The sequence below is a fragment of the Trachinotus anak genome, unplaced genomic scaffold (genome assembly GCF_046630095.1).
Source record: "Trachinotus anak isolate AG129_WGS33_773 ecotype Australia unplaced genomic scaffold, CSIRO_AGI_Tana_v1 ptg000021l, whole genome shotgun sequence".
NCBI lineage: Eukaryota > Metazoa > Chordata > Actinopteri > Carangiformes > Carangidae > Trachinotus > Trachinotus anak.
In genome coordinates, this window is record NW_027273872.1 from 17,021,179 (window position 1) to 17,048,988 (window position 27,810).

The 27,810-nt window shown below is 41.3% G+C and overlaps 2 protein-coding genes across 2 annotated transcripts; both read right to left on the reverse strand.

The window, feature by feature from the left end:
* Nucleotides 1–12,370: 12,370 nt before the first annotated feature.
* On the reverse strand, nt 12,371–16,986 carry LOC139606182 (cell adhesion molecule DSCAM-like). Its single transcript, XM_071458214.1, has 14 exons — nt 16,783–16,986; nt 16,339–16,677; nt 15,980–16,108; nt 15,692–15,859; nt 15,520–15,590; nt 15,040–15,286; nt 14,831–14,917; nt 14,631–14,699; nt 14,180–14,308; nt 13,910–14,074; nt 13,380–13,432; nt 13,101–13,203; nt 12,985–13,015; nt 12,371–12,892 (listed from the first exon to the last, which is right to left on the reverse strand). Exons 1-14 carry the CDS (start codon nt 16,844–16,846, stop codon nt 12,835–12,837), a joined length of 1,713 nt encoding a protein of 570 aa, XP_071314315.1. The 5' UTR covers nt 16,847–16,986; the 3' UTR covers nt 12,371–12,834.
* Nucleotides 16,987–21,147: 4,161 nt separating this feature from the next.
* On the reverse strand, nt 21,148–25,883 carry LOC139606173 (hepatitis A virus cellular receptor 1 homolog). Its single transcript, XM_071458206.1, has 6 exons — nt 25,733–25,883; nt 25,199–25,540; nt 25,043–25,111; nt 24,749–24,828; nt 22,873–22,966; nt 21,148–22,714 (listed from the first exon to the last, which is right to left on the reverse strand). Exons 1-6 carry the CDS (start codon nt 25,773–25,775, stop codon nt 22,626–22,628), a joined length of 717 nt encoding a protein of 238 aa, XP_071314307.1. The 5' UTR covers nt 25,776–25,883; the 3' UTR covers nt 21,148–22,625.
* Nucleotides 25,884–27,810: the final 1,927 nt, after the last annotated feature.

A 27,810-nucleotide genomic window follows, 5' to 3' on the forward strand; every position in this document is an offset into this window, starting at 1 on the left:
TTCAGCAATTTCCATTCTTGCCCACTGTGGGGGAAATCATCCAACTCTCAAACATTCAGTGTGTATGAATCTTAAAGCAAAGGAAAACATGTGGCTGTCTTTTTTCGCACAATAGCAAAAGTGGACCAGGCAGTGTTTTCGCATTGTACTGTGCAAAGAAATTACATTAAAGCATCTAACACTGACCATGCTCTATCTATCCAGTCTTACCCTGCCCAGACCGCATGCTTCCCGTGCCAAACCACAAGAGGACAAAGAGGGTGGGGGAACAGAGACCATCGGTTGGCTACAATAACACCAGCTTTAAGAAGACTTTAGCTGACACCAGAAGAAGGCTGGTTTTCTTCTACATGCTATTGTTATTGTCATTTGGCTTTTATAAGCTGGAGTGAAAAACTGCTTGTGTGAAAACAAGGTATTAAAACTGTTGGATGTGTTTCTTATTTGGCAGTTGGCCTGTTGATGGTAATAGACTGAGCTAGCTATAGTTGGCTGCCTGGCTGTGATTTGTACAGCAAGGCAAGAGCTTTGGAACAAATTGTACCGTTCGGCGGCAGAGAGTATAGAATTTGCAGCGTTATTCTGGCTGCTTAAAGCAGCTCTGCTCCATGTGTAAGAAAGAAAATCTTGGCTGATGTACATGCACGTTTCTGCTCGTGTGCACATAGACACATTCACACACATGCAGGTGCACACACACACATACACACACACACACACACACCGTTAAACCACTCTTGGCTGGTACAGATACGCGACATACAGCACAGTTTGGTAAATGTCTGTCTCTGCAGCTTAGCGAGAAAGAGAACACTGTGTGAATGTGTGTTTACATCTCAACTCTAATGCTGTGAACTTCGTTTCACAGCGGCCAGATGGAGCATGTGAACATGCGCGCCTCAGAGATGAAAATACACATAGCAAAAAGGACTAAAAACAGAGAGTGTTGCCACTTTAATCAGGTCTGACAGAATGCAGCTTTTTTGCATTGGGGGGGAAAATGTAGCTCATGTAGTCATTGAGCAACTGGACGAACATCTCCACTCAAGACAACAACAACTCAATTTCTCCAACCAAAATATTAAAGGCTCATTCAATAACAAATCAGTCATGAACACACACATTGGTAAAACGAATAAGAGCGTGACGCAGAAAAGAGAAGTGGCTCTTTTAGGCTATAAATCTAAAGAAAAGCCAAAAAAATGTGTTTGTTTAAATACGTAAATTATGTAATTGACTGTCAGCACTCACAGTGTTTTAAAAGTCCAGACAGATGTAGAAAAACAAAACTTCTGATCCACATCCCATCTGAAACTGTTTCTGTATCTGTGTGTGTGCGTATGTGCACGCGCCCGTGCATGTGTGTGTTTGTATGGGGATGGGAGTGGCCATGACTGGTAAGGGGACCAGCAGACAGACAGACAGAGAGCGCCTCAGCTTTAACAGGGCCTGTGTAATTATGGTCAACCACACTCCCCACCACCACCTTTATTTATAGGGTTACAAACACACTGGGGCTTCAGAGTGCTTTTCCTTGCGCATTCCAGTACATTGGGACTTTTTGGTGGGGGGGTGTAAACAAATGATATTTTAAGTAGAGTGTGAAGGGGTTGGGATGGTTTGCATGTTTGTGTGTATGTCTGTGTGTACGCAGATTTCAAGAGAGATCACATTTGTGCAACAGAAACAAGAATCTACATTTATTTGGGATTTCTCAGATTCCACAGTATGCAAAAGCAAAGCCTAGCTTTCAACCAGATGTTAACACCAAATGGCCCTTTCAGTGGTTCTCAAGAGAGCGTCTCTCCTTGTTCCTCAGCATAGGGGATAACTTTGATCAAGATGGAGAGTAACTCACACTAACTAATCCAGACAGAACTCATCAAAGAAACATGCCGTTGAGGTTTGGTCAGAATCAATGGGGAAGGACGGCCGCTTGCCACAAACCTCTGAGGACAGCGGGCCCATTCCCCCCGTAGCCTTTAGGCATGAGCCACAGTAGCCCAAGCCAGCCGTCACCTTGGGGATGCGGCAGAGTGGAAGTGAACACACATGCGAGTTGACATGAGGAGAAAAGAGGAAACACATGGATGTGAACTAGTAGCTGGCTATTTTTTTTCATTGATTCACTGAGAGCATTTCCAGCCCTCTCTCTCCATCTCTCTCTCTCTCTCTCCTTCTCTTTCACTTTGTGCCAGTCGAGCACATCTGCTGCACAACTGAAGGAAATGTAAAATGTTCAGGATATCCTGTTGTAATGAAATTCCAGGTTGAATAAAAGAGTGCAGGGTGGTGTAGGAGGGGAGCTCGTGTGTGAAGCCTTTTGGTGGACACATGACACAGAGTGGTGACGGGGCTGAGGACTACTTAGGAACACATGAGCAGATCCTGCGAACTGTGTGTGTGTGTGTATGTGTAATGTGTTGGGGAGGGCAGGGGGCTCATATTGAGTGCAGGTGCGCTGTGAGAGACTGAGATGGGGGCGGGCTTATAAGATGTGAACAGGGAAAATTAGGGGCTTTGATGAAAACCAAGGACATCTGTGATTATGGTGTATGTGTGTGTTCATGCATGCTTGACATATGCTTGGCTGCAGCAACTTCTATCTATCTATCTATCTATCTATCTATCTATCTATCTATCTATCTATCTATCTATCTATCTATCGGTCTGAGAGCACTAAGGTTTTTCATGATAATAAGGCAATAATTCTTCCTCCCAAAGGCAGATCGTATTCAGAGGGGAGTGAGAGAGATGGAGATAAGGTGTCATGAATAAATCACTTAGTTTCAGTTCGCTGTCCTCATTGAGGCTAAAACCTCTATGCTCAAGCTGGTGGCATCTCACCTCAGCCAATGAGCTGGATAATTGATGGAACTTGAAATGATTTCATAATAATATCGTAACATCAAACTCCTACGCTCATGCGCGCTGTGGCCCCTTCCCAAGCCCTCTGAGGACTGGTGCTTTTATTCTTGCAACGGTATAATTTTCTCTGTAATGCAGTGACAGAGCAGCTGACCCAGCTGTAACAAACACTTCTGTGGGTTTAAACCTTGTGCGTCTTGCATGTCTCTGGGATGTAAAGCTTCTACACAATGCTTACTCGGCTTTGTGCAGCAAATGCATGAAAAGTGTACTCTCAGTCTCTATAGAACGCAGATGGCTGACAAATAGGGAATCATACGAGCCACAGATAAACAGAGGAGAGAAAGACAGAGAGGGAGGCTTCTCACAATAACAAGTGGTGTGTCGTGAGCCTTTTCTCAACGCTTGTGTTTACCCTCACTCAGTCCTCCAGGGGTAATTTGGGGAGAGGAAGAGAGACAGAAAGTTAGACAGAGCACAGAGAGACCAAAACTAGCAAATAACTGTCAGGAGGCAGCCTGTCTCCTTCAATGTTAGGTGTTTGTGCTGACAAACACACAAAGGCGAGCACACAGCAGCACACTGATACATCAGTGTGCACGTACGATACTTTTTTACTTTCTCTCTGTCTCTTTCCAGACATGCAAACTCTCAGAACTGAGGCTGAGCTTTAATACAGTACATGCGCATGAGGATTCGCTTTGTTGTAGTCGTTTGGCAAAGAGCGCTTAACGATGCACCTTCAAACTTAAGCATCAGTGACAATATCTCACTCCCATACATCACTCACTGCTGGCTCACAGAACTGGGAACAGATTCACACCCTCCCCTGGCCTGCTCTTAACCAGCAGGAGGATGAGAAAATACCCAGACCAGGGTCAGTGGTTGGGTCAAGCCTCTGCTGGCAACTCGGTCCTATCTGTGTGTGAGCGAGTCAAGGTGACATGGAGGGGGGGTTTAGGGGTTTATTCCTCGTTTCCACAGAGAGACATGGAGCCCAGGGTCAATATTGACTGTCAACCATCCGTGAGCTTGGCTGGACACCGCTTGACTTTTCAGGCTTCATTCTAGTTTAACAGGGGGAGGGAAAGTCAGGGGAAAGGACTCCAGCATGGAATAAAATCAGGCTTAACAGCTTTCATGCACACACACACACACACACACACACTCATATATGCACACACTCATACATGCACACACACCAGTCTCCTTCTGCCATCTGGAGAAGACAGGCAGGTATGAGGAGGCTTTACAGTGAACTGAGTGGGAGTTGCAGCGGTTTGGGCAGGGTGACAGAAAAGGTGACAGATAGAGGGAAAAAGAGAGCGTTGGAAGGGGAGGGGAGGTGGGGGGTGCAGTGAAATGTAAAATGGGATTGTAACAGCATCACTGAGGCCTCTTATATTTGTTTTAACTGCACACAGTGAGACCATCTTGGCTGCCCATTTGTCTTTTGGAGCGCCGTTCAAGCCTGACCTGGCAAACCCCTCACCCACCTTACCTATACACACACACACACACACACACACACACACAATATTGCGATCCCTCCTGTGCTGAATACTGACACTACTATGTTGTAGTCAGAGCTGACACCTCTGAGATATAACCCATAATGTTCCCCTCTCACTGGCAGAAAGACAGAAGGAGCAGCTTTGGGCCAACAACAATACTACATGAAAACACTTTAGACACCACCACAAACCAATGCCACTCAGGGGGAACTATGCTATGGCTATACTGGGATATAACAGTCCAGATTAAGGCTTTACTTTAAACATGAACATTGTCTAAGCAGACCCAGGGATTCAAAATAAGAACGGACATGCTGACTGGACATCCCCTGCTCTGAACTGCTGGCTTTTTATAAAAGTTGTTTGAGTCTTGGCCAAGAAAGGCAGATCAGACTAAACAAGTGGTCGGCCTGAAGCCCCGTGGGAAGCGCCTCATACTACATGACAGGACACAGATGAAGCACAAAAAAATGAAACAAATGCTACCAGATTTTGGCACTTGAGAACCAGAATATCCAGTGTCAAGCCTGTTGCCAATGCAGGACAAAGTTTGTAGTGACAAAAAAAACCCCTGCTGTCAGTGCTCTCATGTCTTGTTCACGTCTTCTTACCATTTATGAAAGTTGTCTGCGGAGAAACATAGAAAAAGATAGAAAGATGAGAAAAGAAGGCAAAGAAGGAGTGTGAGTAAAGTGGAGGATGGAGAAAGAGGAGTTGTGATCATCTTGGAGAGACTGCTCCTTTGTTCTGTTGCATTAATCTGCTTTTTTTTCCCCGTTCCCCTGCTCGTTCTTTTGATCCGCTGTTGGATCATCCCCTTGATGATTCACTAACAGCAAAAGAAATTAAATACATCGGATTGACGCCCCCCCCCCACCCCCACCCCCACCCCCACCCCACCCCCCACCCCTCCTCTCCCCTGTTTCTCCCTTCTCTTTACCAGCACTACCTCCCCTCCTCATCCCCTTCCTCCCCTCTTCTCCCCGAGGCCTCCATTTCTTCAATAGATAAGCAGCGGATCCGTTCTTTATCGCTTCACTCTCCATCTCTATCCTTTTCCTGTCTTTTCCTTCTTCCCTGTTTTCTGTTTTTTTTCCCCCTCTGTGCTGTGTTTAATCCCAGCCTTGCGGTGGATGCATGTCAGAGATGTAATTCCATTGTTTAACATGCTCTTCTGAGCCCCCACCCCACCCCAAACTCAGTCACTCCCGGGGCCACATGCATATTCATCAGCTATCAAAAACAAAAGGCAGATCACACTGTTTGTCATGTACCACAACCAGTGCTATTCAATCCTCTCCCATCTTTGCTGCTTCTGGTGGATTAGTGCATGTTAAACGTATCTCAGACACACAAATCCTAAGTACTAACATATAGACATTCAATCAGAGAAAGAGAGTCTGTAGTTTTCTCAACATGCAGGCGGAAGCTACTTATACTTTCTCTCATATGAAGATACTGGGAAGTCTGGGGAGAGTGTGGAGTGCAGTGATAGTTAGGGGCAGTAAACGACAAAAGCAGTAGAAGATTTAAGAGCAGTGTTGGAAAAAGGGGTCAGTTATGCAAAGGGACGTGCATGGCTCTGTGAGACTGTAGGCCATTCATCAGGCAGTCCTGCTGCAGTCTGAGAGTCCATCCCCAGGTCCTGCTCAGGCTTCTGGGTGATGTCAAGGATGCACCGTCCGGCACACAGCTCCAGGTTCCAGGCTCCTGCAGGCTCTAGGGCCAGACAGATGTAAACACAGCCTGACCGCACAAGGAGGCACAGTGCCAGCCTGCCCTCACCTCGCACATAAACAGCCAAGGAGGCCACACTGTGGGGCCAGGGGACAGACAGCACTGAACTTGGCTGGAGGCAAAGAGGGAAAGGAGGAGGGGGGGGGGGGAGAAAGAGCGAGAGAGCATGAGGCAATGATTTTATGCTTGTTAGAGTAGTTCACATTTCTGAAAAAAAAAAAAACAGTGGCATCAAGGCTCACTTGCCTTAACACTGTATATGTTCTATTGTTCTTATTATTTGCACTTCCTAATTGCGGTTCATGCCACCAGCGGTGTGTGCATTCGGGTGGATCTGCTTAGATATTTTCTCCAACGCCCTGTCGTGACAGATGCGCTGGGCTCCTCAGTGCCTGTTTGATTTATGCGTCAGGACAAATATGGGTCAAAATGAAACATCCAGCACGGTGGCTTCTTCTTGCTTGTTCGTCTTTCTTCTTTTTCATTCCCTTTGCACTTTATTCTTTTCAAAGCTCGGCTCAGCGGGACTGTGCGTCTCTGTTGCACCACAGCCAGGTTGTGTGTGTGTGTGTGTGTGTGTGTGTGTGTGTGTGTCTAAGTGTGCGTATGTGTACTTTTGTGTGATGAGACGTGACAAGCGCCTTCATCCTCCCCTCAGACGCCGCATTCCACAACGCTCCGCCACTCGCTCCGTGTGGCGCGCGTTTCATCTTTCCTCCACCCGTTACTCCCTTCTTCTTCTCCTCCTCTTCTTCCCTCTCCTTGCTCTTCTTCTCCTCGCTCTCACAGGTGGAAGAAAGGCGCATGGAGGAATGAAAGGGACAAGATTCTAATTAGAGGAGGAGGCTGAGACAAAAGCAGGGGGATAACGAAGGGAAGCAACGATAACACATGTAAAACACAAAGCCTTAATCTTAGAGAGCGTTTGGAGGGATCTCTCATTTCTCTCCCTCTACAGTGAAGCGGAGCAGGGGGGTTGTGTGTATGGGAACACGAGGGGATAGGATGTGATTATGAGCACAGAGCTGACAGACAGAGAGAGTGGCGTGTGTGTGCGTGTGGATATGTGTGTGTATCCCCACAGGGCCTTCGGATCCCTCTGTTCATTGGGACCAACTTAAAAAACACAGCCATGTAAAAAACACGAAGGCAGTTGTACTTTTAGCATTGTTTACTCATTTGGAGAAAAGTGCAACAAAGTACCAATTTATTTAAGTAACTGCATCTTAATTCAACACCTGTAAAGAAGTTTCGTGCACAAGTGAAGTTGCTCTGCTTTATCTGTGTCAGGGCTGTCAAAGAAAAGTGAAGCAAAGACATTATATCAAGTCAATAATCCTGAATATATTTTCATGGCTGCCTCTCTGCCTGGCCAAATTCAACGGCTGGCTGCTTCTCCAACTCTCTCCATCCCTCCCTCCATCCCTCCCTCCAGTTTTTCTTGCTTTGCATGTGGATTCTGTCTATTTACTTATTTGTGTCGCCTCTGAGCTACTCTGACATGCCGCTGTACCTCCAGGGTGTTTGGGGTGATATGATAGGGCTTGGGGACTTTGGTTTCCTTGCCACTGCTGTGAAACTCCATTCAGATGATGAAACTGCGGTGCAGCTGTGTCTTTGGCTCACGGTGGGATGCTGGTGTCTTTGTGGCTCTGTGCGAGGCTGAAGCGAATCCTCACTGATGAAAGAGCCTGCAAATGTGCCTCTTTAGCCCCGGCCCATACATCTTCTCACCGAGAAGCCATTGTGACTGTCATCTGCCTATACATGTGTGTATGTTTGTGTGTGTGTGTGTGTGTGTGTGTGTGTGTGTGTTTTTTTAGCTTTATTCGGGCTAATAAGTCCACACCATTCTCTCATTATCTTCTTTAAGTGCCTCACACACCACATATTGCTGTCAGTGAAGCCATGCGTGTATACTGTATGGGTGTACATTGTTAATTCACATATGCAGGCCCTGGAGCGAAGAAACAAGTTTGAGACTTAAATAATAGTTCAGTGTATGTGGCACAAATGAAAGACAGGTGTCTATTTTTTTTTCACTTTTTGCACAAATCTTGCCATGAAGTTTGGATCCTGTGAGTCACAGAGAGACTGAAAATAACAGCGAAAGATAACCTGGCAAAGCACATTTCCACAGAGTCTTCCCTGAGGTGATGCAAGACTTTAGACAAATGTCTTGTTTGTTCACCACTGAACGGCCATCTTTCAAGGGGTGGCATGCCAGCACAAACACACAAACACAAACACACACACACACACACACACACACACACACATACACACACATCCACACAGATATGCACATGGGAGCAGATCATTTTTCTCCCTCATGAAGTAGGTAGCGAGAATATTACAAACCAAAATCATAACGCATTGCTGCAGGCCAGAGGTCGGACGAGGAGAGGGGAGGCAGCTGTGTAATTGAATTACTGTCTGACAGACAAGGGGATAGATAGATAGATAGATAGATAGATAGATAGATAGATAGATAGATAGATAGATAGATAGATAGATAGATAGATAGATAGAAAAGGGTTTTTTATGTGCATCTGTCTGTGTACGTGTTACTGAGAGAGTGACGGCAAAGAGCCTTATCCTCCATTAATAACAGCCACTAATCCCCTGATGTGATTACCTCTCCCTCCCTCCCTCCTCCTCTAAACCTCCACCCCCACCCCCCGATCCTTCCACACTCTTGCTCCCATTCAACAACGCCAGCCACTTGTCTTCCATGGCAGAGCTCAACTGGTCCAATCCTCTGAGCGGATCCAAGACTTCCACTGTGTTCAGCTGCCAGGACGATGGAGGTCTTCCAATCTGACGCCTCTCCTTACTAGAATTCGCCTCTGGGCAGGTGTATAAAAAACCAAAAGTCAGTGGTGTTAGCGCAGAGAAGGAAGCAAATTTAAACAGATTAAGACCCATGCCTCTGTTCAAAGCTCTGACACTTAATGCTGCCTGAATGAGAGGTGACGTGTGATATGAATCGTACAAGATATGGTTTTGGATGTTCAAACATTTATGGAAATATCTGTGAGCATTAAGGATTATGGGTGTGCAAAGGGAGGCAACAAGCATGTCAGTGAAGCTATTTCTGTCCTCAATGACTTGCTGCCAAATGCATTTTTTTTCAGCATTTGATAAACTCGCTACATCAATATAAAGTCTACTGTGTTTCTATGGAAACTTAGACCTCAGAGAAGGTTGAAATTTCCCACTAAGCTCGAGATCTGCTCAATAATAACATGCTATGATAAATCTTTACAGTGTGTTGAGTTCATGTATGCATCATGTACAACTCTATGCATCCACACATTGTGAAAGGTCGCTTTCAGTTCCAAAGATAAAAGCATACAGTTACATTTATGAAATGTTTCTTTGTTAGTCACAAACACAACACAAGACACAAAGTTTTTGAAGATGTCATTTTTTATTTTACTTGTGTATAATTTGTCTGGTCAAAGAAATGAGGAGCAGAATGTGAAAATCCTTTTCAGATTCACTAAAGCAGAAGTCTGAGTGATAAGTGAAACTGCCGGACAAATGTTCTCAGACTGTACACACACACACACACACACACACACACTGAGAGGGACACATGCAAAAGCATGGAGATACACAACAACTCGCATGCATAAACACACTCACAGACACGGGCTGATGCAGGTCCCTCGGGGGAAGCGACAGTGCAGTGCAACGTTGGGCTTGGTTTACTTGGCGATGTCTCCATGGTAACTGTTATGTCTGACCTTCAAATATGTGCGCTGCCTTCCATCTGGCTCAGGTTGGCTAATCAGATCACATCAACACACACATAAATGCACTGTCAGATCTCATTATGAATGAGGAGAATTTGTGGGTGATTTTCAAATCGTTACTTCACCATCATTCTCAACTCAAGTTTGTTATCAGTAATTTTTTTTCTCAAACTTTTGTCCAGCTTACACACATTTTCTGGTCCTGATTTTAGGATTACTAATTTGCCTTGTTTTCATCAGCACACTGACAGAAGAGTTCCCTTTGAGCTGCCTCAGGTTGTAGTAGGGGGTTTCAATAAAGACTTGAATGAATTAGTATGTCTTTCATCAACTAATAGGCTCTTCCCCAGCACTCTGCATGCTTTCACAAACTGCATCTGTGTCCCTCGTCTCTTTTTTGTTCCGCCTCACCACCTCCCTGCTCCTTTCCTTTCTGTTCTGTTCAATACTCTCATCTGCTTCTGCTGTTCACAAGTTCATAAGGCGCTCCAGAAGGGCCAACATCTGGAAACTCCTTAGGCCCAGGACCGTGCATCTGTTGTAGGGCCACAAGGCCTGGAGACCAGCCCCTCCTGTGGAGCTCAGCCTTTTGTGTGTGTGGTACCGTTCAGAGTCTCCGCTTCCTGAGTGCTGGTACCTTGATGTGGCCAGATCCATAGTGCATGATTTATTACACTACTAACTCTGTCCCCACTGCTAATATTGCCATTATTATGACCACACACTCCCTCCTCCTTCCTCAATCTCCCACCTGCAGTCTCACTCAGGAAGCCTTTACCAGATACAGCTGACACAGCTCTGCATGGCTTACATAAGGAAGTGCTGTTGCTTAAATGGATGTTTGGTCTCAGTAGAAGATGTTTAAAGAAGGTGGGAGAGACATGCTGTGAATGTGGTGACAAAACTGTTGGGGACAATGACACATATTGTAAATCGACTGCAGGTCAGCGAGATCAGTTGTTTCCATTTGTGTCCCAACTCCTCGTCCTTGTTGTATTGACTACTGGTTTGTTGCCTTGTGTGGTTTACTGGTGGCAGGCATGGTCCACAGGGAACCAATAAGGGCGGGGGTGGGAGGTAAATTGGTTTCTGGCTGTGAGGCCAATCAAAGCAACCTCATCAAAGTCATCCAACCAGAGCTTCCTGCAACCTTCCTTGCCTCTTTTCTTCTGTTTATGTAAGTGCCAACACAGTGTAATCAGCAGGGCTGGAACAGAGAGAGAGATGGATGAAAGGAGAACAGGACGGAGAGGTGTAGAGATGGAGGAAAGCACTAGGACAGGAAGCCTCTAGTGTTTGTGTAAGCAAACCCAGAATGAGGTGGCAGAGGAAGGAGGGAGAAGGGCAGAGGACAGCGGAAGTCAGGGGTCCAGAGATGAGAGGATTGTCCAGAGAGGAGGGATGTGGTGGAGCTGTGTTTACAGGCCACGGTTACACAGCGCTCCGTGGCTTTGTGTGTCAGCAGCTCTGAGTTACCACTGCAAACCAATAATCAAGCAATATTTACACCACTTAGGACAATTATTCAATTTCTCGGGAAGTGTAACACTTCAGTATGTGAATGGAGAAACAACAAAAGCAACAGTTGTCTCCATAAGTTACCTTCGTTAGAAAATACATATAAACAACAAGAAAAGGAAGTGGAAGCCCTGTTTTTAAACATCCATTCATATATACATCCTTTCATCCATTCATCCATACAAAGGTACAAACACTGGTCCCTACTGTACCCTGAGGTCCCTGCTGAGACACAGGCTTGGGTATCCCCCCTGTGATCCTCCATTAGTGGGAGACTCCCTCACAGGCAGCTGCCTCACAGTTCCCCAGAGGTATCAGAGCTTCTCGTCTTCCTCATCTCCTTAATTAGGACAATTAAGAGATTTACAGGACAGATGGATGGAAATCCAGCTGGCTGCAGTGCCTGCCCCTAAGGACGGCTCTGTCGATGATGAGGTGAGATGATGAGTGAGAGCTGGAAGTCATTACATCAAACTCAACTGGTGGGTCTCTGGTGCCCTCTAATGGTTGTAGGTGGATACTGGTCAGTTTTTTAAGAGATGTTCTACTGAGTTTTTTCAATCACATATCATGAAAAACTGTTTGTTTTTTTTTTTGTTTTTTAATGAGAAGTACAAGTTAGACAAAATGTATGTATTGAAACAACAAAATTGTTAACAACACCAGATCCTCAGTTTATAAATTATATAGATCTGTTGAATGTAGTCTATTTAGTTTTACAGTAATAAATCAAAATTTCTCAACTGAAGATAAATGTTGCGATTTTTAAGTTGGCAATTATTTATAAAAAAAGGAGAATGGGTCAAAGGTATTTTTTTTAATTAAGCTTTTTTAAAATTGAATCTCAACACTGCATTTTACTAAGTGATTTAATTTAACAAATTTTTATTAAAGTAAATTCATTGTGTTAACTATCTCAGGGATGGTTAAATTAATACAACACAAAATGTTTTGCCCAATAAAGTACACAGATGAACAAACACTGTGGAAGTTTATTACAATAAAAGAAAATAGTAAAGAAATGGTACCGTCACACATAAAGTCACATTAAAATAAAACATTTCAATTTAAGTTTAATGTAAAGTATAATATATATATTATATATATATTTATATAGAATATATAGATAATAGATATAAATGGACTAACACAAAAGTGCTTTAGGAATAAGACAGATCTTAGCAACACTCAGTGAGCAAGGAAAAAGGAAGAAAACATTATTTTTTTGGAAGTTACTGTATAAAACCCATACCAACCTGGTGCTGTGATTACAGCTTATTTAGTCAGTGTTTACAAAGTAGAGATTATTTTTTTCCCTTTGGTTAGTTTGAATAAACTTACAGGTGAAGTTGCACCAATTCCAACAAAAAAATCTGCTTGTGCAAATTTCATAAAATCTACAACTGCTGATTTGTTTTGTAATGAAACTATTAGTTTTACAGCTCTTGTAGTGACTCAGAAGCTCTGTAACGAAGTCCTCCACCAGCCATCCATCTACAGACAAGACAAAGAAGAGGTTGTTACAGTCAAGTGTCATAAATGGCAGAAATCTTCGCATAAACATGGGAGACAGTGCAGCCACTTACATGCTCAGGCTGCCTTGTTTCTGTTTCATCCCTGGGAATATAAAGCATGAGGATCAAATTAAACAAGGAAACTTTGTTGGGTGTCTGTTAAAAGTAGCACTGCTACACATACTCACGTCGAAGTTGCCATGCAGTTACTGTGGCAACAACCAACACCACTATCACCACTGGCAACACAATGGCAGCTAGGTGACCGCTATGGCCCTCCTTGACAACCGCCTGGCAGAGTAATCAAAGAAAGGTGAAGTTTACCCACTTGCATTAAGAGGTTTTTACCACTAGTGGGTGCACATGTGACACAGCATGTGAACACTGTCAACATTACACAGTCATTTGATTCAGTATTAATGTTGATCCAAATTATTGGTTATTTAAGTTGATGGTGTTAAACTTACAGAAGCATGAGTGTTAGCTGATGTGGTGGTGACAGGACTGTCCCCCTGATGACCTGTCAGACAAAAAGGAGAGGAGCTAAGAGAAAGTGAAGTTCAATTCAATTCAATTTTAATTGTATAGCACCAAATCATAATATACATTATCTCAAGGCACTTTACCGGGTAAGGCCAAGACCTTACTTTGTTGTAGAGAAAAACCCAACAGCTCCCACAAAGAGCGAGCACTTGGCGACAGGGGGGAGGAAAAACTCCCTTTTAACAGGAAGAAACCTCCAACAGAACTGGGCTCAGGGTGGGCGGCCGTCTGCCTCGCCCAGTTGGGTTCAGCTATTTTAAGGTGCTGCCTTTAAAATAGCTGAACATGCAAAAACAATAAATCCAACAAGAACTGAACTGAGAAATTATGAAGTGTGAACACTGAACATTGCAAACAGCTGAGCGATGAAAACACTGGTCATGTCCTGCTTGATGTACCACAGTAACATGCAATGAAAAAAGTGGGAATTAAACAAAAAAAAAAAGCACCTGACCTGTTTCTCCAGTAGTGATGGTGAGGACATTGCTGGGTTTACTGGTGCCAAGACTGTTCTTGGCAAACATGCGGATGTTGTAAGTTGAGGGGTGTATATCTATGATTGTGGCCTCTGTCTGGTTGGGGCTGAAGTCTACAACTGTCGTTGTGTAATCCCATGAGGCTGTGGGGAAAAAAAAAGATTAAGAATGTAAGTTTAGCTTTCTTAGTGAAATTACTTTGATGTACAGTAACAACAATTAGTCACTCCAGTGAACTTTTCTCTTACCGTTCAATGCTTTATACTCCAAGTAATAACCCGTGATGGCGCTGTCACCTTCAAAGCCAGGAGTCCAAGAAATGGAAATTGTATTGTCTATGACCTCCTTTAACTCAACTACTAGTGGGTCTGGGGGCACTAGGAGACACACAGCATAAAGAAAAACATTGATTTTTTTTTTTTATTATTTTAACCAGCTCAGTTTCATTTTGTTAATTTTGTACCCATTTCTTTGGCAGTAAGACAGACTTTGATGCTAATGATGTCATGCACAGACAAACCCTGGAGCTGTGAATAATGGACACTAACGTGATCTGAATGTAATATAAATTGGATTTTGATATCTCAAATAAAAGTCAGTGCAACAACTTTTAACAGCTTCTTGACATTTTTCTGTCAGACAAATTTTACTGGACCAAGAGTTTCTCTAGTTAATCTCCATATCAAACACACAAAGTACCTGAGGTGAAACCTGTTGTGCTTTGTGCCCAGACTGTGGCAGCAGTAACAGGCTCAGCTGGTTGTGAAGCTGTGCGAGCGAGTGAAAAAGGTTCAGTTACAATCAACATGTAAAAAACCGTCATCATAAAGAAAATATTTCTCAAGATGCTTGATAAGGAATATGTACCTACACAACAAACCCAATGTCACATGCAGTACCTGAAGTGAAACTTGTGGTGTCTTGTCTTGGCATTGTGGCAGCAGTGGAAGTAGACTGAATAGTTGTAACAGTTGAAGTTGTGCGAACTTGAAAAAGAATAAAATGAATTTCCAGTCTCGGTAAATAACTTGATATTAAAATGGCATCATTATTATAATTAAATTCATCTTTTAATCTTTTTTAAATTCTGTCATATTTCCCAGTTTACCCTCATCCAGAGTGGAGCACAGAGGTGAAAGTGAAGGAGGTCCCATTCCTGCATTTGTTCTGGCCTGTATAAGCACACCGTACTGGGAAGACGGCTTCAGGTTGCTCAGGATGACACTCTCCAGTTCCTGTGTGGCTGTCACACTTTTGTGCTGCCAACTGTGAAACTCTTTGCTGACAGGGTCAATCCTTCTGTAGCTTATTGTGTAACTCCGCAGGACCCCATTTCTGAGATCAGCCCTTGGAGGCTAGGTGAGAGGGAACAAACACTCTTAGAGTAGTAAAGTATAGTATATACTATACTAGTGTATAGTACACACACACACACACACACACATATATATACACACATATATATATACATATATATATATACAAAACATGAATAAAACTGAAATGATCCTATCCTTTCCTTTCATATGTGAGAACACACTCACTGTTGAATGTGTCTACAAATAAAGTTTCAAAATTTTGACTTTACCTTCCAAGTCACTTTGATACTGTGAGGCGTGAGGGCCTCCAACACTACATCTAAGGGTGGACCGTCTGGTGCTGCGTGGAAAACAAATTTTCAAGTTGCCATACATCAAAAAAATCACAGCTCTGCAATAATTTTTATTATTTCAAAAACAATTAATACTGACTGACTCTACCTGCTTCTTTTGTTGTAACTGTCAAAACGTTGCTGGCCTCACTCATGCCCACGCTGTTGGTAACAAACATGCGGAGGTTGTAGGTCTTGGCTGGACTCAAATCCACCAGTGTCACCTGAGTCAGATCAGGATTTGAGACTTCAGTCCGTATGGCAGTGGTCCAGGACGCTGTAAGAATACATAGATAAGATCCATACCACAAGCTCATAAGTACATTTCTGGAAATGTAGTAAACTGCCTAATGCCAAACTTCTATAAAGATTATTGGGATAGTTTTCTTGAGCTTACCCTGTTTGTTTTTGAGATCAATGATGTAGGATGTGATGGGACTGCCGCCATCAAACACAGGAGTCCAATGGACAGTGATAGTTCTTTCCTTTACCTCCATTGGCTCCACCCGTGGGGGGTTTGGACGTCCTAAGCAGAAAGAAAAATATATACAGAGCTATATATATATATATATATATATATATATATATATATATAGTATATATAGTATATATAGTATAGTATATATATAGTGCTGAGAGAATTAGTTGATTAATCTATCAACAAATAATAACGAAGAATTATGAACAAGGATATAGGTAGGTATAATCAATTTATCACTTATTAAGCCAATTTTGCCAAACACTTTTGGGTCTCACCTGCCACCACAGTCAGCTTCACATGGTGTTTTTGATCATTGAACCAGCCCGGTATGTCCACGCGGCAGCCGTATGTCCCAGAGTCGCTCACCTCAACCTGCCTGATGGTCAATGACACATCACCCTTGCCAAGATTACCCATGAGCAGGTAACGTTCTGACAGTCTGCTGATGGTGGATGTCCCGTCTGACTTGATCACCTCATTTCCACAGCCTCTGTTGGGGATGGTTCCAAGACCCCAGCACACAGGCAGCCTGCCGTAGTACTGAGCATCATAGTTGCACGTCAAAGTAACATCTGTTCCCACTCTGGCTATGATGCCATCTGTAGACACACAACCTGAAAAGGTAGAAAGTCCCGTTGGCAATGACAAATATTTGGTAAATACATTAAAACTTCATTGTTATAATCATTCAATTATCATTCCTGTCATGACTGTCTTACCTAGGTGTAGACAAAGAAGAAGACTGCAACACAAACGAAGGTGTCTGCGTCCCAAGATAATCATTTTACAAATCTGAATCAATCAAAGGATCGGTTCACCTGCTAAGCGACAATAAACCAAACCACAGTATGGGTTCAACTTTCAAATCTTTCCAGATCACATGATACTGTCCTTGAGATGGTCACACAAACAACTTCTGCTGAAGAGGAGTGTCGAAAAGAGCTGTTTCCTTTTCTGTGGTTTTAGTTCCTTAACCTAAAGTACCACACTGTTTCTTTTTGATGATTAGACAAAGACAGAATCAAGGTTATCAACACACTGTCTCTGTTGTTTGTTCTCTAGCCTTGTAATGGTACTAGTGATAGAATGATATTTCTGAAGTTATATTATTCATATATCTGGTACCTTCTTCTCCGGTCAGCAGAGCAGCCTTGCAGAAATTCTGCAGTAAAATGTGTGACCCAAGTGAGATGGTTTTGGGGGTCATGACTTAGGTTTCTGACTGCTGAGTAAACATTTGAGCCTGCTGGATGTTTAGTAACCCAGCACAGAACTTCCTCTTTGATCTTTACAGAAAACACATGTGCTACAACCAACTACAACAATATTTTGAAAATAAAAAGCAGTCGCTTTTTGACACATTTTTTTTTTCACCTTTAATATTTGCATTTAAAAAACAGTACCATCATGGTTGTTGGGTTTAATACAAATCCAAATCTACTGCAATATAAACATATTTGTTTCATGTCATTCTCATAGCTCGGGTGTCTAATAAAAACAAAATCGGCAGAAGTGAAAGAGAAAGTTACACAGAAGTAACAAGTTGTCACATTTCTCAGTCATGAAATTGGAAATTCTTGTAAACACAGTCACAGTTTTATTCAGTGATTTTCCATCTCTCATTCAGAAAAATATGCCTCCACCCCTGATTTCTTGGATTATGTTTACATTGCTACACTAATTCAGAGAAAATTACACACCCTGAACAAGAGCAAAATCAGCATTTACATCAACTCTTTATGTAATAAAAATCCACACATGATCAGGAACTGGAATAGAAACAGATAAAAAACATCTTTCTTTGAATTAAATGTGTTTTTTTTTGTTTGTTTGTTTGGGACGTTTGAACTAAAAAATAAGATTCATGAATTTTGATCATAAACAAAATTATGTTAAAAGTGTGATTTACATGGACCTATTATTTACAAAAAATATTAAAACAAGAAAATGATATTAATTATTCAGCACCATATTTTCTGCATCTTTTCAGCCTCACATTTCACACATCTGCCCTCTTCACTTCAGTCTGAGCATTATGGGAACCTTTGAGCTGCTTCTCTTGAGAATTTGGCACATTTCCATTTTTTTACACTGATTAACAGAAAATTCGTCAGAAGGTTAAGAAATGTCATGACAGACACGTCTTTACACAGTTCCTTAAAGAAATCTCTCAGGGGGCGACCTGATAGCTGAGTGGTTAGGACATGTACCATGAGTGCAAATGCTCTTAGCATACAAGTCGCTGGTTTCGACACCAGCCTGACTCTTTCCTGCGTGTCATTCCCCCTCTCTCTGCCCCTTTCCTGTCTCTCTACCGTCCTATCAAATAAAAGCCCAAAAAAAAAAAAAAAAAAAAAAAGAAATCTCTCAGATCTGTTACAGGCACTGTTACAGATGTTCCTGGTATGTTGAGCTGAATTCTTTGACAAAAACCCCTCCCCCTGGTTTAGAAAAATGCTAATCTTAAGTGATATTCTGACTCTAAAGAAGTGACTGTATCACCAGACAAAACACTGATACTGGATAAGTCTGCAAAATGCCAATATGAAGTGTATTTCTGGGATAGAAGAGAAAGAGAAGGAACACTCTTCAACTGTTCAGTAGACGCCTACTTTGAATGTGTGAAAGTAATATGAATGGCACATGAGTCACAAACTATAATCCATTCCACACATGCGGAAAATAAAGATGAGGATTATGAATTTAGTGGAGAAGAAAATAGCTCCCATCCTGTCAATGTTCTGCTCTCCCAGGAAGGCTTTGAAGTTTTCCTGTAATGAAAATGAACCTCATCATTTTGGACTGGATCAATTATAAATGGTACATAGTTTTAAATATATAGTATATTGAAACAAGTAAAGAAAACTGAACTATAGTTTTGTCCTTATCTCTCCCATCACTTCAAGTTAATCACATATTTCACATTATAAACTATTATTTATTTAGTCATTTTATGCACAAAACATTAAGGTTTCAATTACATTCACCAAGAGCTACATTACTATCATTTTAAAAAGTAAAATTATCTGCATAATTTTGTATAATCAAACAATATACATGATGATTTTTTATTTTGGAAATAAAACATGTATTGTACCAGAGTTGTAACACTTCCAATCTTCTTCTGTAATTCTAAATATTAATACTCCTGTTGGGAATTGACACCAAGTCAGTTTCTTCAAAATAGAGTGTTTTTTTTTATATCCCTGCTATAAACACTGCTAATAAAACAATTGATGCAAGGCAGTTAGATCTGCACGAAACAAAAGATTTTAAAGGCTTAGTACATTTATATTTTGCCCATTCAGCTGCTTTGCTGAAGAAACAGTTTGTACATTAAAGATTTTTAACCAAGATTTTCTCATATACACACTTGATTTAATTGAATTTGAAAACCAGACAGACAGACAGAAGACCAGTGATAATGTAATTTAAAGACAAACACAGCTGTAATTATAAACCGACTCCAGTATACCGCCAGTATTTACATCAAAACCATTCATCCAATATCTCAAACAAAAAGTCTGTGAGTCACTACGTCATCAACAGACCAACTGTAAACGTCATATTGTATTCAAGTCTTAATACTGTGATTTGCTGTGAACACAAGGAGACTTCCCTACTGGCACTGGATGTCAATATAACATCAGAAAGACGTTTGACTTGAACCACTCTAACGTGGGACAGAAATTTTGGTTGGAAATGAAAATCAGGTTGATGCTAACTGACATTGTGATGTTTAGTGAAGGTTGGGTTTTGCTCATGTCGATATATTTCTTGTCAAAATTTCCTTGACATGAAGCATTTGGAAGATGTTGGATTTTGTTTACTTAACAACACAATTTAAAACAAAATATCAACATAAGCTGTTGTCAGTATTCTACGTCAAATAACGTTGGCATTAGATGTTTCCCTGACATTGAGTTTTGGTCACCCGACGTAACACCCTACATTCAACCAATTACCAACATCTACTGAGATCATCGGCCAGCTTTGTGTCTGCAGGGTTTATTGTTCTAAAATCATTATCGGTACCAATGTTGTCCTGAAAACTACATTTGAAATTCACAAAGAACCTGAAGTGAAACTTGTGGTGATTCATTCTCTGACTGCGACTCAACCTAAAGTCGTCGTGACTATATCAATTTTTGACAGTGTTTAAACTGGTGAGAGAGTTAGCATTACTATGTCAACATTAAACTGCCATCAGCAAGTGAAGGATGTTGTTATTGCTTCAAATTATATCCAACATGTTGAAGAGCTCTCACAAACATGCACTGAGGTGGCTGCAGGGGAAGAAGACGATGATGGAAGATGTTTGCTGCTGCTGAAGTTTTTCTGAAAATTTCAATTTTCAATTTTCCAGTTCTATAAATTAATTTCATCAAATTAAGTTTTTGATTATGTATCTACATCCTTCACTGATTATCAACCTATCATCATTCAGAGTGGAGCAAAGATCTGTTGAGGTAGGTCCCACTCCTGCATTTGTCCTGGCCTGTATAAACACACCGTATGTGGTAGAAGTTGCTCAGGACGTTTCAGTTCCCGTGTGGTTGTCACGCTCCTTTAAAACTATCTGCCTGCAAGTTGATACTCTCCGTAGCTCATGCTGTAACTGCACAGCCATTGGAGGCTAGTCAAGAAAGACCAATCTAACCTGTAATTTTCTTATTTTTAAATATGAAAAAAATTGTCACTCTGACCATGTGAAAAGTGAGGGTCTTCAGCTGCATTTCCCGAGCTGGACCCTCTGGTGCTGCAGGGCAACCAAGTCGTAAGGGGTTGATCATTAAAAAAATCACAAAAAAAAAAATAATTTAATTAGTTTTCTCCACAGATAAATCCAGTATTAGGTCCAAACCTACCTGCTCCTTTCAATGTGACTGTAAGAACGTTGCTACAGCAGACATGCAGAGGTTGTCCAAACACAAATCCACTAAAGTCACCTGAGTCAGCTCAAGATTTGAGACTTCAGTTCTTACTGCAGTATCCCAGGATGCTGTGCAACAGGAATCAATAGATGGGTGCAATACGATACATAAAGCTTTTTCTATTCCAACTATACAAAAAAAGATGACACATCAAATCAACCATTTATTCCTCATGCATTCATAATATAAGATAGAAAATATCACAACTGTCATGACTTTTCTCTGGTTCTCTGTGCCTGTATTGCTCGTCAGGATATAAAGACAAATTCAACAATTTTCTAAAGATTCAATGAAAAATACTGTGGCAGAGACAAACTGACGAACTACAGTATATTTTTATGGTCATTGTTAGTGAACAAACAACAGGTCTAACAAAAATGTATTCATATATAATATATTGTGTATACACTGATGAATATAGTATTCAAGGCTCATGGACTTTTGTATGTTTCATAGACCGGTGAGTGAACATTTTGGCCTGCTGAATGTTTAGTAACCCTGCAGAGAACTTCCTCTTTGATCTCTCCTGAAAACAACATAATTGTGTGAACATTTTGCTTTCTATACTATAATTATTTATATTTTTCTCCAAAAGTATTTGCTGAAAAATATAGTCGAATTATTAACATTTATAGACCATTACACCTGTTAAATGTAGTTAGGCACCAAATCCAAAGTGATTTACATTGAGGTATAAACAGTTATATTGTTTTAATTTGGCTCGTAAGAGGTAATGTTATGTAGAGAGTAGCATAGAGCAGCAACAATTTTTAAAGCAAGTGGTTGCCGACATGTTTCAGCTGATGCCTCCACCTGTATTTATATTATTGCTACATTAATTCGTGGAAGATATAAACATGCAAAACAGGAACAATATCAGTGAGTCCACATAACAAGAGAAGGTGGAACAGTAGAGAATTGGTTCGGTGTTTCATGGTTAAATTAAACCATATTATCAAACCAAACACTTTTATCATAAATCTGACACAAATGTGGTGAAAATGATATTGATGTGGAGCTAAAATATGTCCAAAATTATTTTTTTTAAGTTACTCTTTGCTGAGCATAGTTATTCAATATATAGGTAAAATGTTGCATCTATCTTTCGAGTAGGTGTACACACTCTCATTATTCTCCTTCTCTATCCCATCCTTCCACAACAAACTGTGTTTTTCACATTAATCAATAGGGAATAGAGATTCAGAATAGACATTACAGCTTCAATAGAGAAACTTTCCCTCTGATATTTTGAGGCTAATGTGTAGAGTCCAGCAGGTGGCATTGTGTCCACAGGTATAAACCGCCCACAAGCTTTTCAGGGCTGTGAGATCAAATTTGCCATGAAACACAGAACAACAGAGAATAAAAGCAAATTAATTCAGCAGAATGTTTTTGCATCTTCTGGTGCACATTTACCCTTTTCATTGCACTCTGAGAACAGTGGGACCCTGTAAGCTTCTTTACTAAAGAAAAAGAAATCTTCTTACTGTTTAACAGATAAGAGTTCAAAAGGTTTCTACCTAAAGCTGAGGAGATGGAAAGCATCAGCACATTGCAAGGAGACACTTCTTCAGCCAGAAGCTCGTTGTGGAAATCTGTAAATTCTTTGGTCAGTGTGATGCTGACCATCACTCAGGCACTGGGATACTTTCATAAATGTTCTCAGCAGCTGAGGTGCTGAGACGTTGAAGTGTCCGCCTCGGCTGAAACCTTCTCCCTAGTGGGAAGAAATGCAAACATTAAATGATTGCCTCTGTCTAAAGAGGGAAGACACATTTTCAGTGACTTTGACTTCTCAATAGACAGCCACTTTGAGTGTGTAAAATTAATCTGAATGGCACATGAGTCACAAGCTATAATCCACTCCACACTTACAGAAAATAAAGACGAGGATTATGATTATGGTGCAGAAGAAAAAACCTCCGATCCTGGCAATGTTCTCCACTCCCTGAAAGGCTTTGAATTTTCCCTGCAGTGAAAATGAGGGACTAGGTCAGTGACAATTGGCACACAATCTTAAATATGTGCCGTAAATATACAGTACATTGAAAAATATACTATCATTTGAAAACTCTAATATACAAATGACAAACTAAAGTAAAAGCCTGAGTAAATGAGTGGAGAAAGACAATGAATGCAGATGCTTCCACACAGGTGCACTGAACAGCACAATTAAGCACTTAACATCCCATCATGCTCTGTGGCAGGTATAAAAATGCTGTGCAGACCCAGTCGATTATGAATTTGTAAAGATGGCAGGAGGAAAAGATTTTGAAAGAGGGTTGATTGTTGGCGCACACATGACAGGAGCTTGAGTCACAAAGGCTGCTCAGCTGGCTCATGTTTCAATAGGAACACATATGACATGTGAAGTTTCAGTCAGGAGGACTACCTCCTTGCGAATGCTTCTAAGTCACGGCCTTTTTCCCACTATCTCTAAACTCCAACGGCTCATTCTCATTTTCATTCCGGTCACAGCCTGGCACACTGGTCTTTAGCCAATCACATGTGAGCGGTCTCATGCTCTCTGCTCTCATTCAGCTGTCATTCTGCACTGTGAAGATTTGGTGACACACCCCCACCCCCTCACCACCTCAGCTGTGGATGCCCGGCCAAATCTAATCAAACCCTCCGATCAGAGGTTTCCCTCTCATGAAGATGTTCCATTCCTCACTACCACCACCACCACCACCAGTGTCTCGGCTCTGGGGGAGGTTCCTTGTTATTGGAAGCATCTTATACCTATGGACTTGCCTTCTATGGTGATCGTGCCAGGGTCTAAGCACCAAAGTGCATTCCTCCTGTTTACAATAAATTCTATTTTACTTCAATTTTCTGATTGCCTCTCCTGATTGAACTGCATTTAGATCAATGGGGAAGACATCAGCAAATTGTGGTGGACAGCGCTGATGATGTTGATGCATTAGTGAGATATGTAAGGAAAAACAGACGAGCAACTACAGGTGGCTGAGAATGCCAAGACAACGGTATGCTCCTGAACGATTAACCCCAGACCCCCACAGTGAGGGGATCCACTGGCTCTATTATGCTGTAGGGGGCATTTTGCTGGCATGGTTTGGGTCTATTTGTCCCCTTAGAGGGAAGGGTCACTGCAAATCAATACAAAGTGCTCTGAGCGATCACCTTTACCCTGTGATTAAACATTTCTGTCCTGATGGGAGTGGTCTCTTCCAAGATGACAATGCCCCCATCCAAGGAGCACTAGGGGTCACTGAATTGTTTAATAAGTGTGAAAATGATGTGAATCACATGCTATGGCCTTCGTAGTCACCAGATCTCAATTGAACACCGATGGGAGATTTCAGACCGATGTGATAGACATCGCTGCACGACTATCTGCAAAACACCAAATGAGGGAATATCTATTAGAAGAATGGTGTTCAACCCGCCAGCAGAGTTCAGAGACTTGAAGAATCAATGCCAATGCACACTGAAGCTGTTCTGGCAGCACATGGTTGCCCAACACCTACCGGAGACCCTTTATGTTCCTCACTTCCATGCTTAGCCCACACCCACACATGTGCAAAATCAAGTTCAATTCTTGGAAAAGCCATAAACTAAAAATTTCAATGACATGTTTCTGGTTAAGATTCACATTTTACAACATGATTCTTTAAACAAAATGTTATTGAAGAATTGCCAGAAATTGTGCCTTGAAAAGCATAATTATCTGTATTTGTATATATTTTGTGAATATAATTTCCTCATTTTTAATAAAAGAGTACCGTACCTCAGTCGTTACACTTCTGATAATAACCAGTGTTGGATCACCAACTTCGGCATACACAGGTGCAGATGTTATCCATGTTTCTGTTAGGAGTTGAAACCATCAGTCACTACCATGCATACAGTAAAATTTATGCCGGAAATGAATTGCAGTGAACTACATAACGTTTTATTCCTGAATACAAAACAGTACCACTGACCCAACTGCTTAATGACTAGATCTAGATTTACAAAAAAAGAGACACTTTAGATCAACAACACCTCCCACTTTTTAATATATTTATTTATTTAATCACACCTGATTGTCCACCATGGCTCCCACCAGCAGTAAGTGTCCAGTCCTGGGTAACGGATTGTTCCACAGGAGCTGGAAACAAAAATATAACACATTGAAGCTCAACTGAAAAACACCACAGCCTTCATGATCATCCTTAACAGTTTGCATGAGCATTACCTTCCTCTATGACCAGGTGTGTGTTGGCTTTATGATCATTGAACCACCCGGGGATCTCGACTCTGCAGCCATACACACCAGCGTCGCTCCATTGTGCGTTCAGGATGGTCAGGGAGATATCTCCATCTGTCACCCTGCCCAGCAGCTGGTACCTGGAGGACCGGCTGATTTGTACAGCCCCATCCGTGGAGGAGAGGATGGTGTTGGAGCATTTGGACCTGGGAACTGCTCCTCGTCCCCAACAGAAACTCAGCACACCATGACTTTGGGTGTCATACCTACAGGGCAAGGTGACATTGTGCCCGATGAGGCCAGTGACATCACTGAAGGTGTCCGAGGACACTGTGGATGACAGCAATTGATCAAATTGGATTATCCAATGCACATTGCAATTATAGTTCTGAAATGTGAAGCCCATGGCAATCCACCCACACACACATCAACACACACACACACTCAGATGCACACACACCCCTCCACCTACAAGCACACTGCAAATACCAGAAAACAAAAAAGTACAGAATATCGACTTACCTCGGGTCAGGATGGAGAGGAAGAAAAAATAAAGACCACGCATGTGTGTAGGCTATTGTATAACGATATTCTGAAGTGAGGATAAAATGAATTTCTCCCCCCACACACACACTACTGGAGAATGGTATTAAGCACTGAAGTTTCAACTACCCTTTTCTGAAAATCAGGAAGGAAATTACTCCTAGTCTTGTCTACATTTGGTTTTGAATTCTTCTTATTGTGCAATGAGCTCACTGGGAGAATGGTTTGTCATATGTGCTGTTATAAACAACATCTGAGTTGAATCATTGTCCACATAAACATCAGCTGTAAAACGATAAGTGAAAATATTCTACCGTGCAATGTATAAATACACCATGCAATCCCATGCATGTATAGATTATGGTATGTTTCAGAGAGTCCAGAGGAAGAAGGCACACACTTAAACAGGAAATATTGGGTCATATATTGACAAACCAAGTTCTCAAGAAAACTATTTTTACATGTTTATACAGTTCTGCCGGAAAAAAGAGAAAACTCAATTAAGTCACTCTGGGTGTCTGAATTCCTCTGCACTGGTCACAGACTGACTAATATTTGGGTAAAGTCCCAAATTTTCCCCTCATTACAGTTTCCTCTTATCTTCAGCAGTAATAGTGGTAACTGGAGTAGCAGTAATAATAGTGGAAACACTTTGGAGAATGTTGTTTAATTTGGCTATAATGAGTTTTTCTGATGACATTTCTCTTTCTTAGCCACAATTTTTTAAAGTTGTCCCTCAGCATGTCCCTTGCATGCTTTTCAGCTTTGTAAAATTCTGTAAAAAAAAAAAAAAAAAAAGAAAAAAAGAAAAAAAAGAAAAAGAAAAGTGCAGCATGTTTTTCTCCTATCAACACTTCTTTTCCCTCTAATTCCCCAGAACTGCTTCAGCATCATCTTACCAAACTCAGTCTGACTTCCAACCACATTTTCCACACTCCAATTATCCATTTTAATTCAGTTTTTCAGATAAGTTGACTGTATCCATTTTCTGTCCTTTATAAGTGAAAACAACAACTTTCACAAAATCCTGCTGGATTTAAAAGACTGCTCTCTTCACAGTCACTCATAAACTTGGACATGATCCACTGTATTAGCTTAGATCACATACTGTAGACATTTTGTGTTGAGCTCAGGCTTTTTCAGAGAGGCAGAACATTCAGTGTCCTACTTAGAGAGTTTTTACATCTTTATCCTTTAGACTATGAAACCAAGAGGATTGAATGAAGAAAAGAAAATAAATCCCAGTTAATATGTAGTATTTTTAATACTTTTCATCATTTACAATATTTTACAGGTTTCCTTTCATGTAAACTTACAACTATTTGTGATATTTTTAGTATATTTGAGATTTTTTTTTTAAATACTGTACTTGTGACTAATGTCTTTTAAACATCTTTTAAACAACTGTTAATCATCACGTCAGTCAGCCAACACTGGGTGTTGATGGCAATTTTAACTTCCAATCAGATTTTAACATCTTTCTGACATTATGTTGATGGTGCCAGACGGGCAGGCCTTTATAAGGAAGAAGAGTGTATGGAATGAAAAAGACAATATTTCTGCTCCATCTGTTTTGAATCTTTTTTTTTTTACACTGTCAATAGGGAGTCTGACCACATTATAGCAGTGCAATGTTAAATGGCTGGTGCTTTTTTCTTTTATGGCAGTATATAAAATTTGGTTACTGCAGTTATATCATGTCTATAATTTGTTAATTCTGAGAGTTTGGCAGCATTTATTTTTTGACTGTAAGTTAAAACTGTTGGAAACACATTTCAGTGGTCCACAGTAATGACTGCAGTGTGTGTGTTCACGTATATATGCCAACAGCACAAACCATTTATGTGTCAAGGTCAGTGCTACATGACCATTACTAATGGAAAGGAAGAGTCGGTGTGTGTATATGAGGACAGCAGCCTAAGGAAAATATTTTGTTTTTACCAGTCTTTATCTGTCCTCCATTCACCTCCACCTGTCAACACTGTCAGCCACCAATGAGCTGCTTTAGTGCTCCATAGATCACTGTCCTCCCACGATGAGGTCCTGTGTTTTGTCAT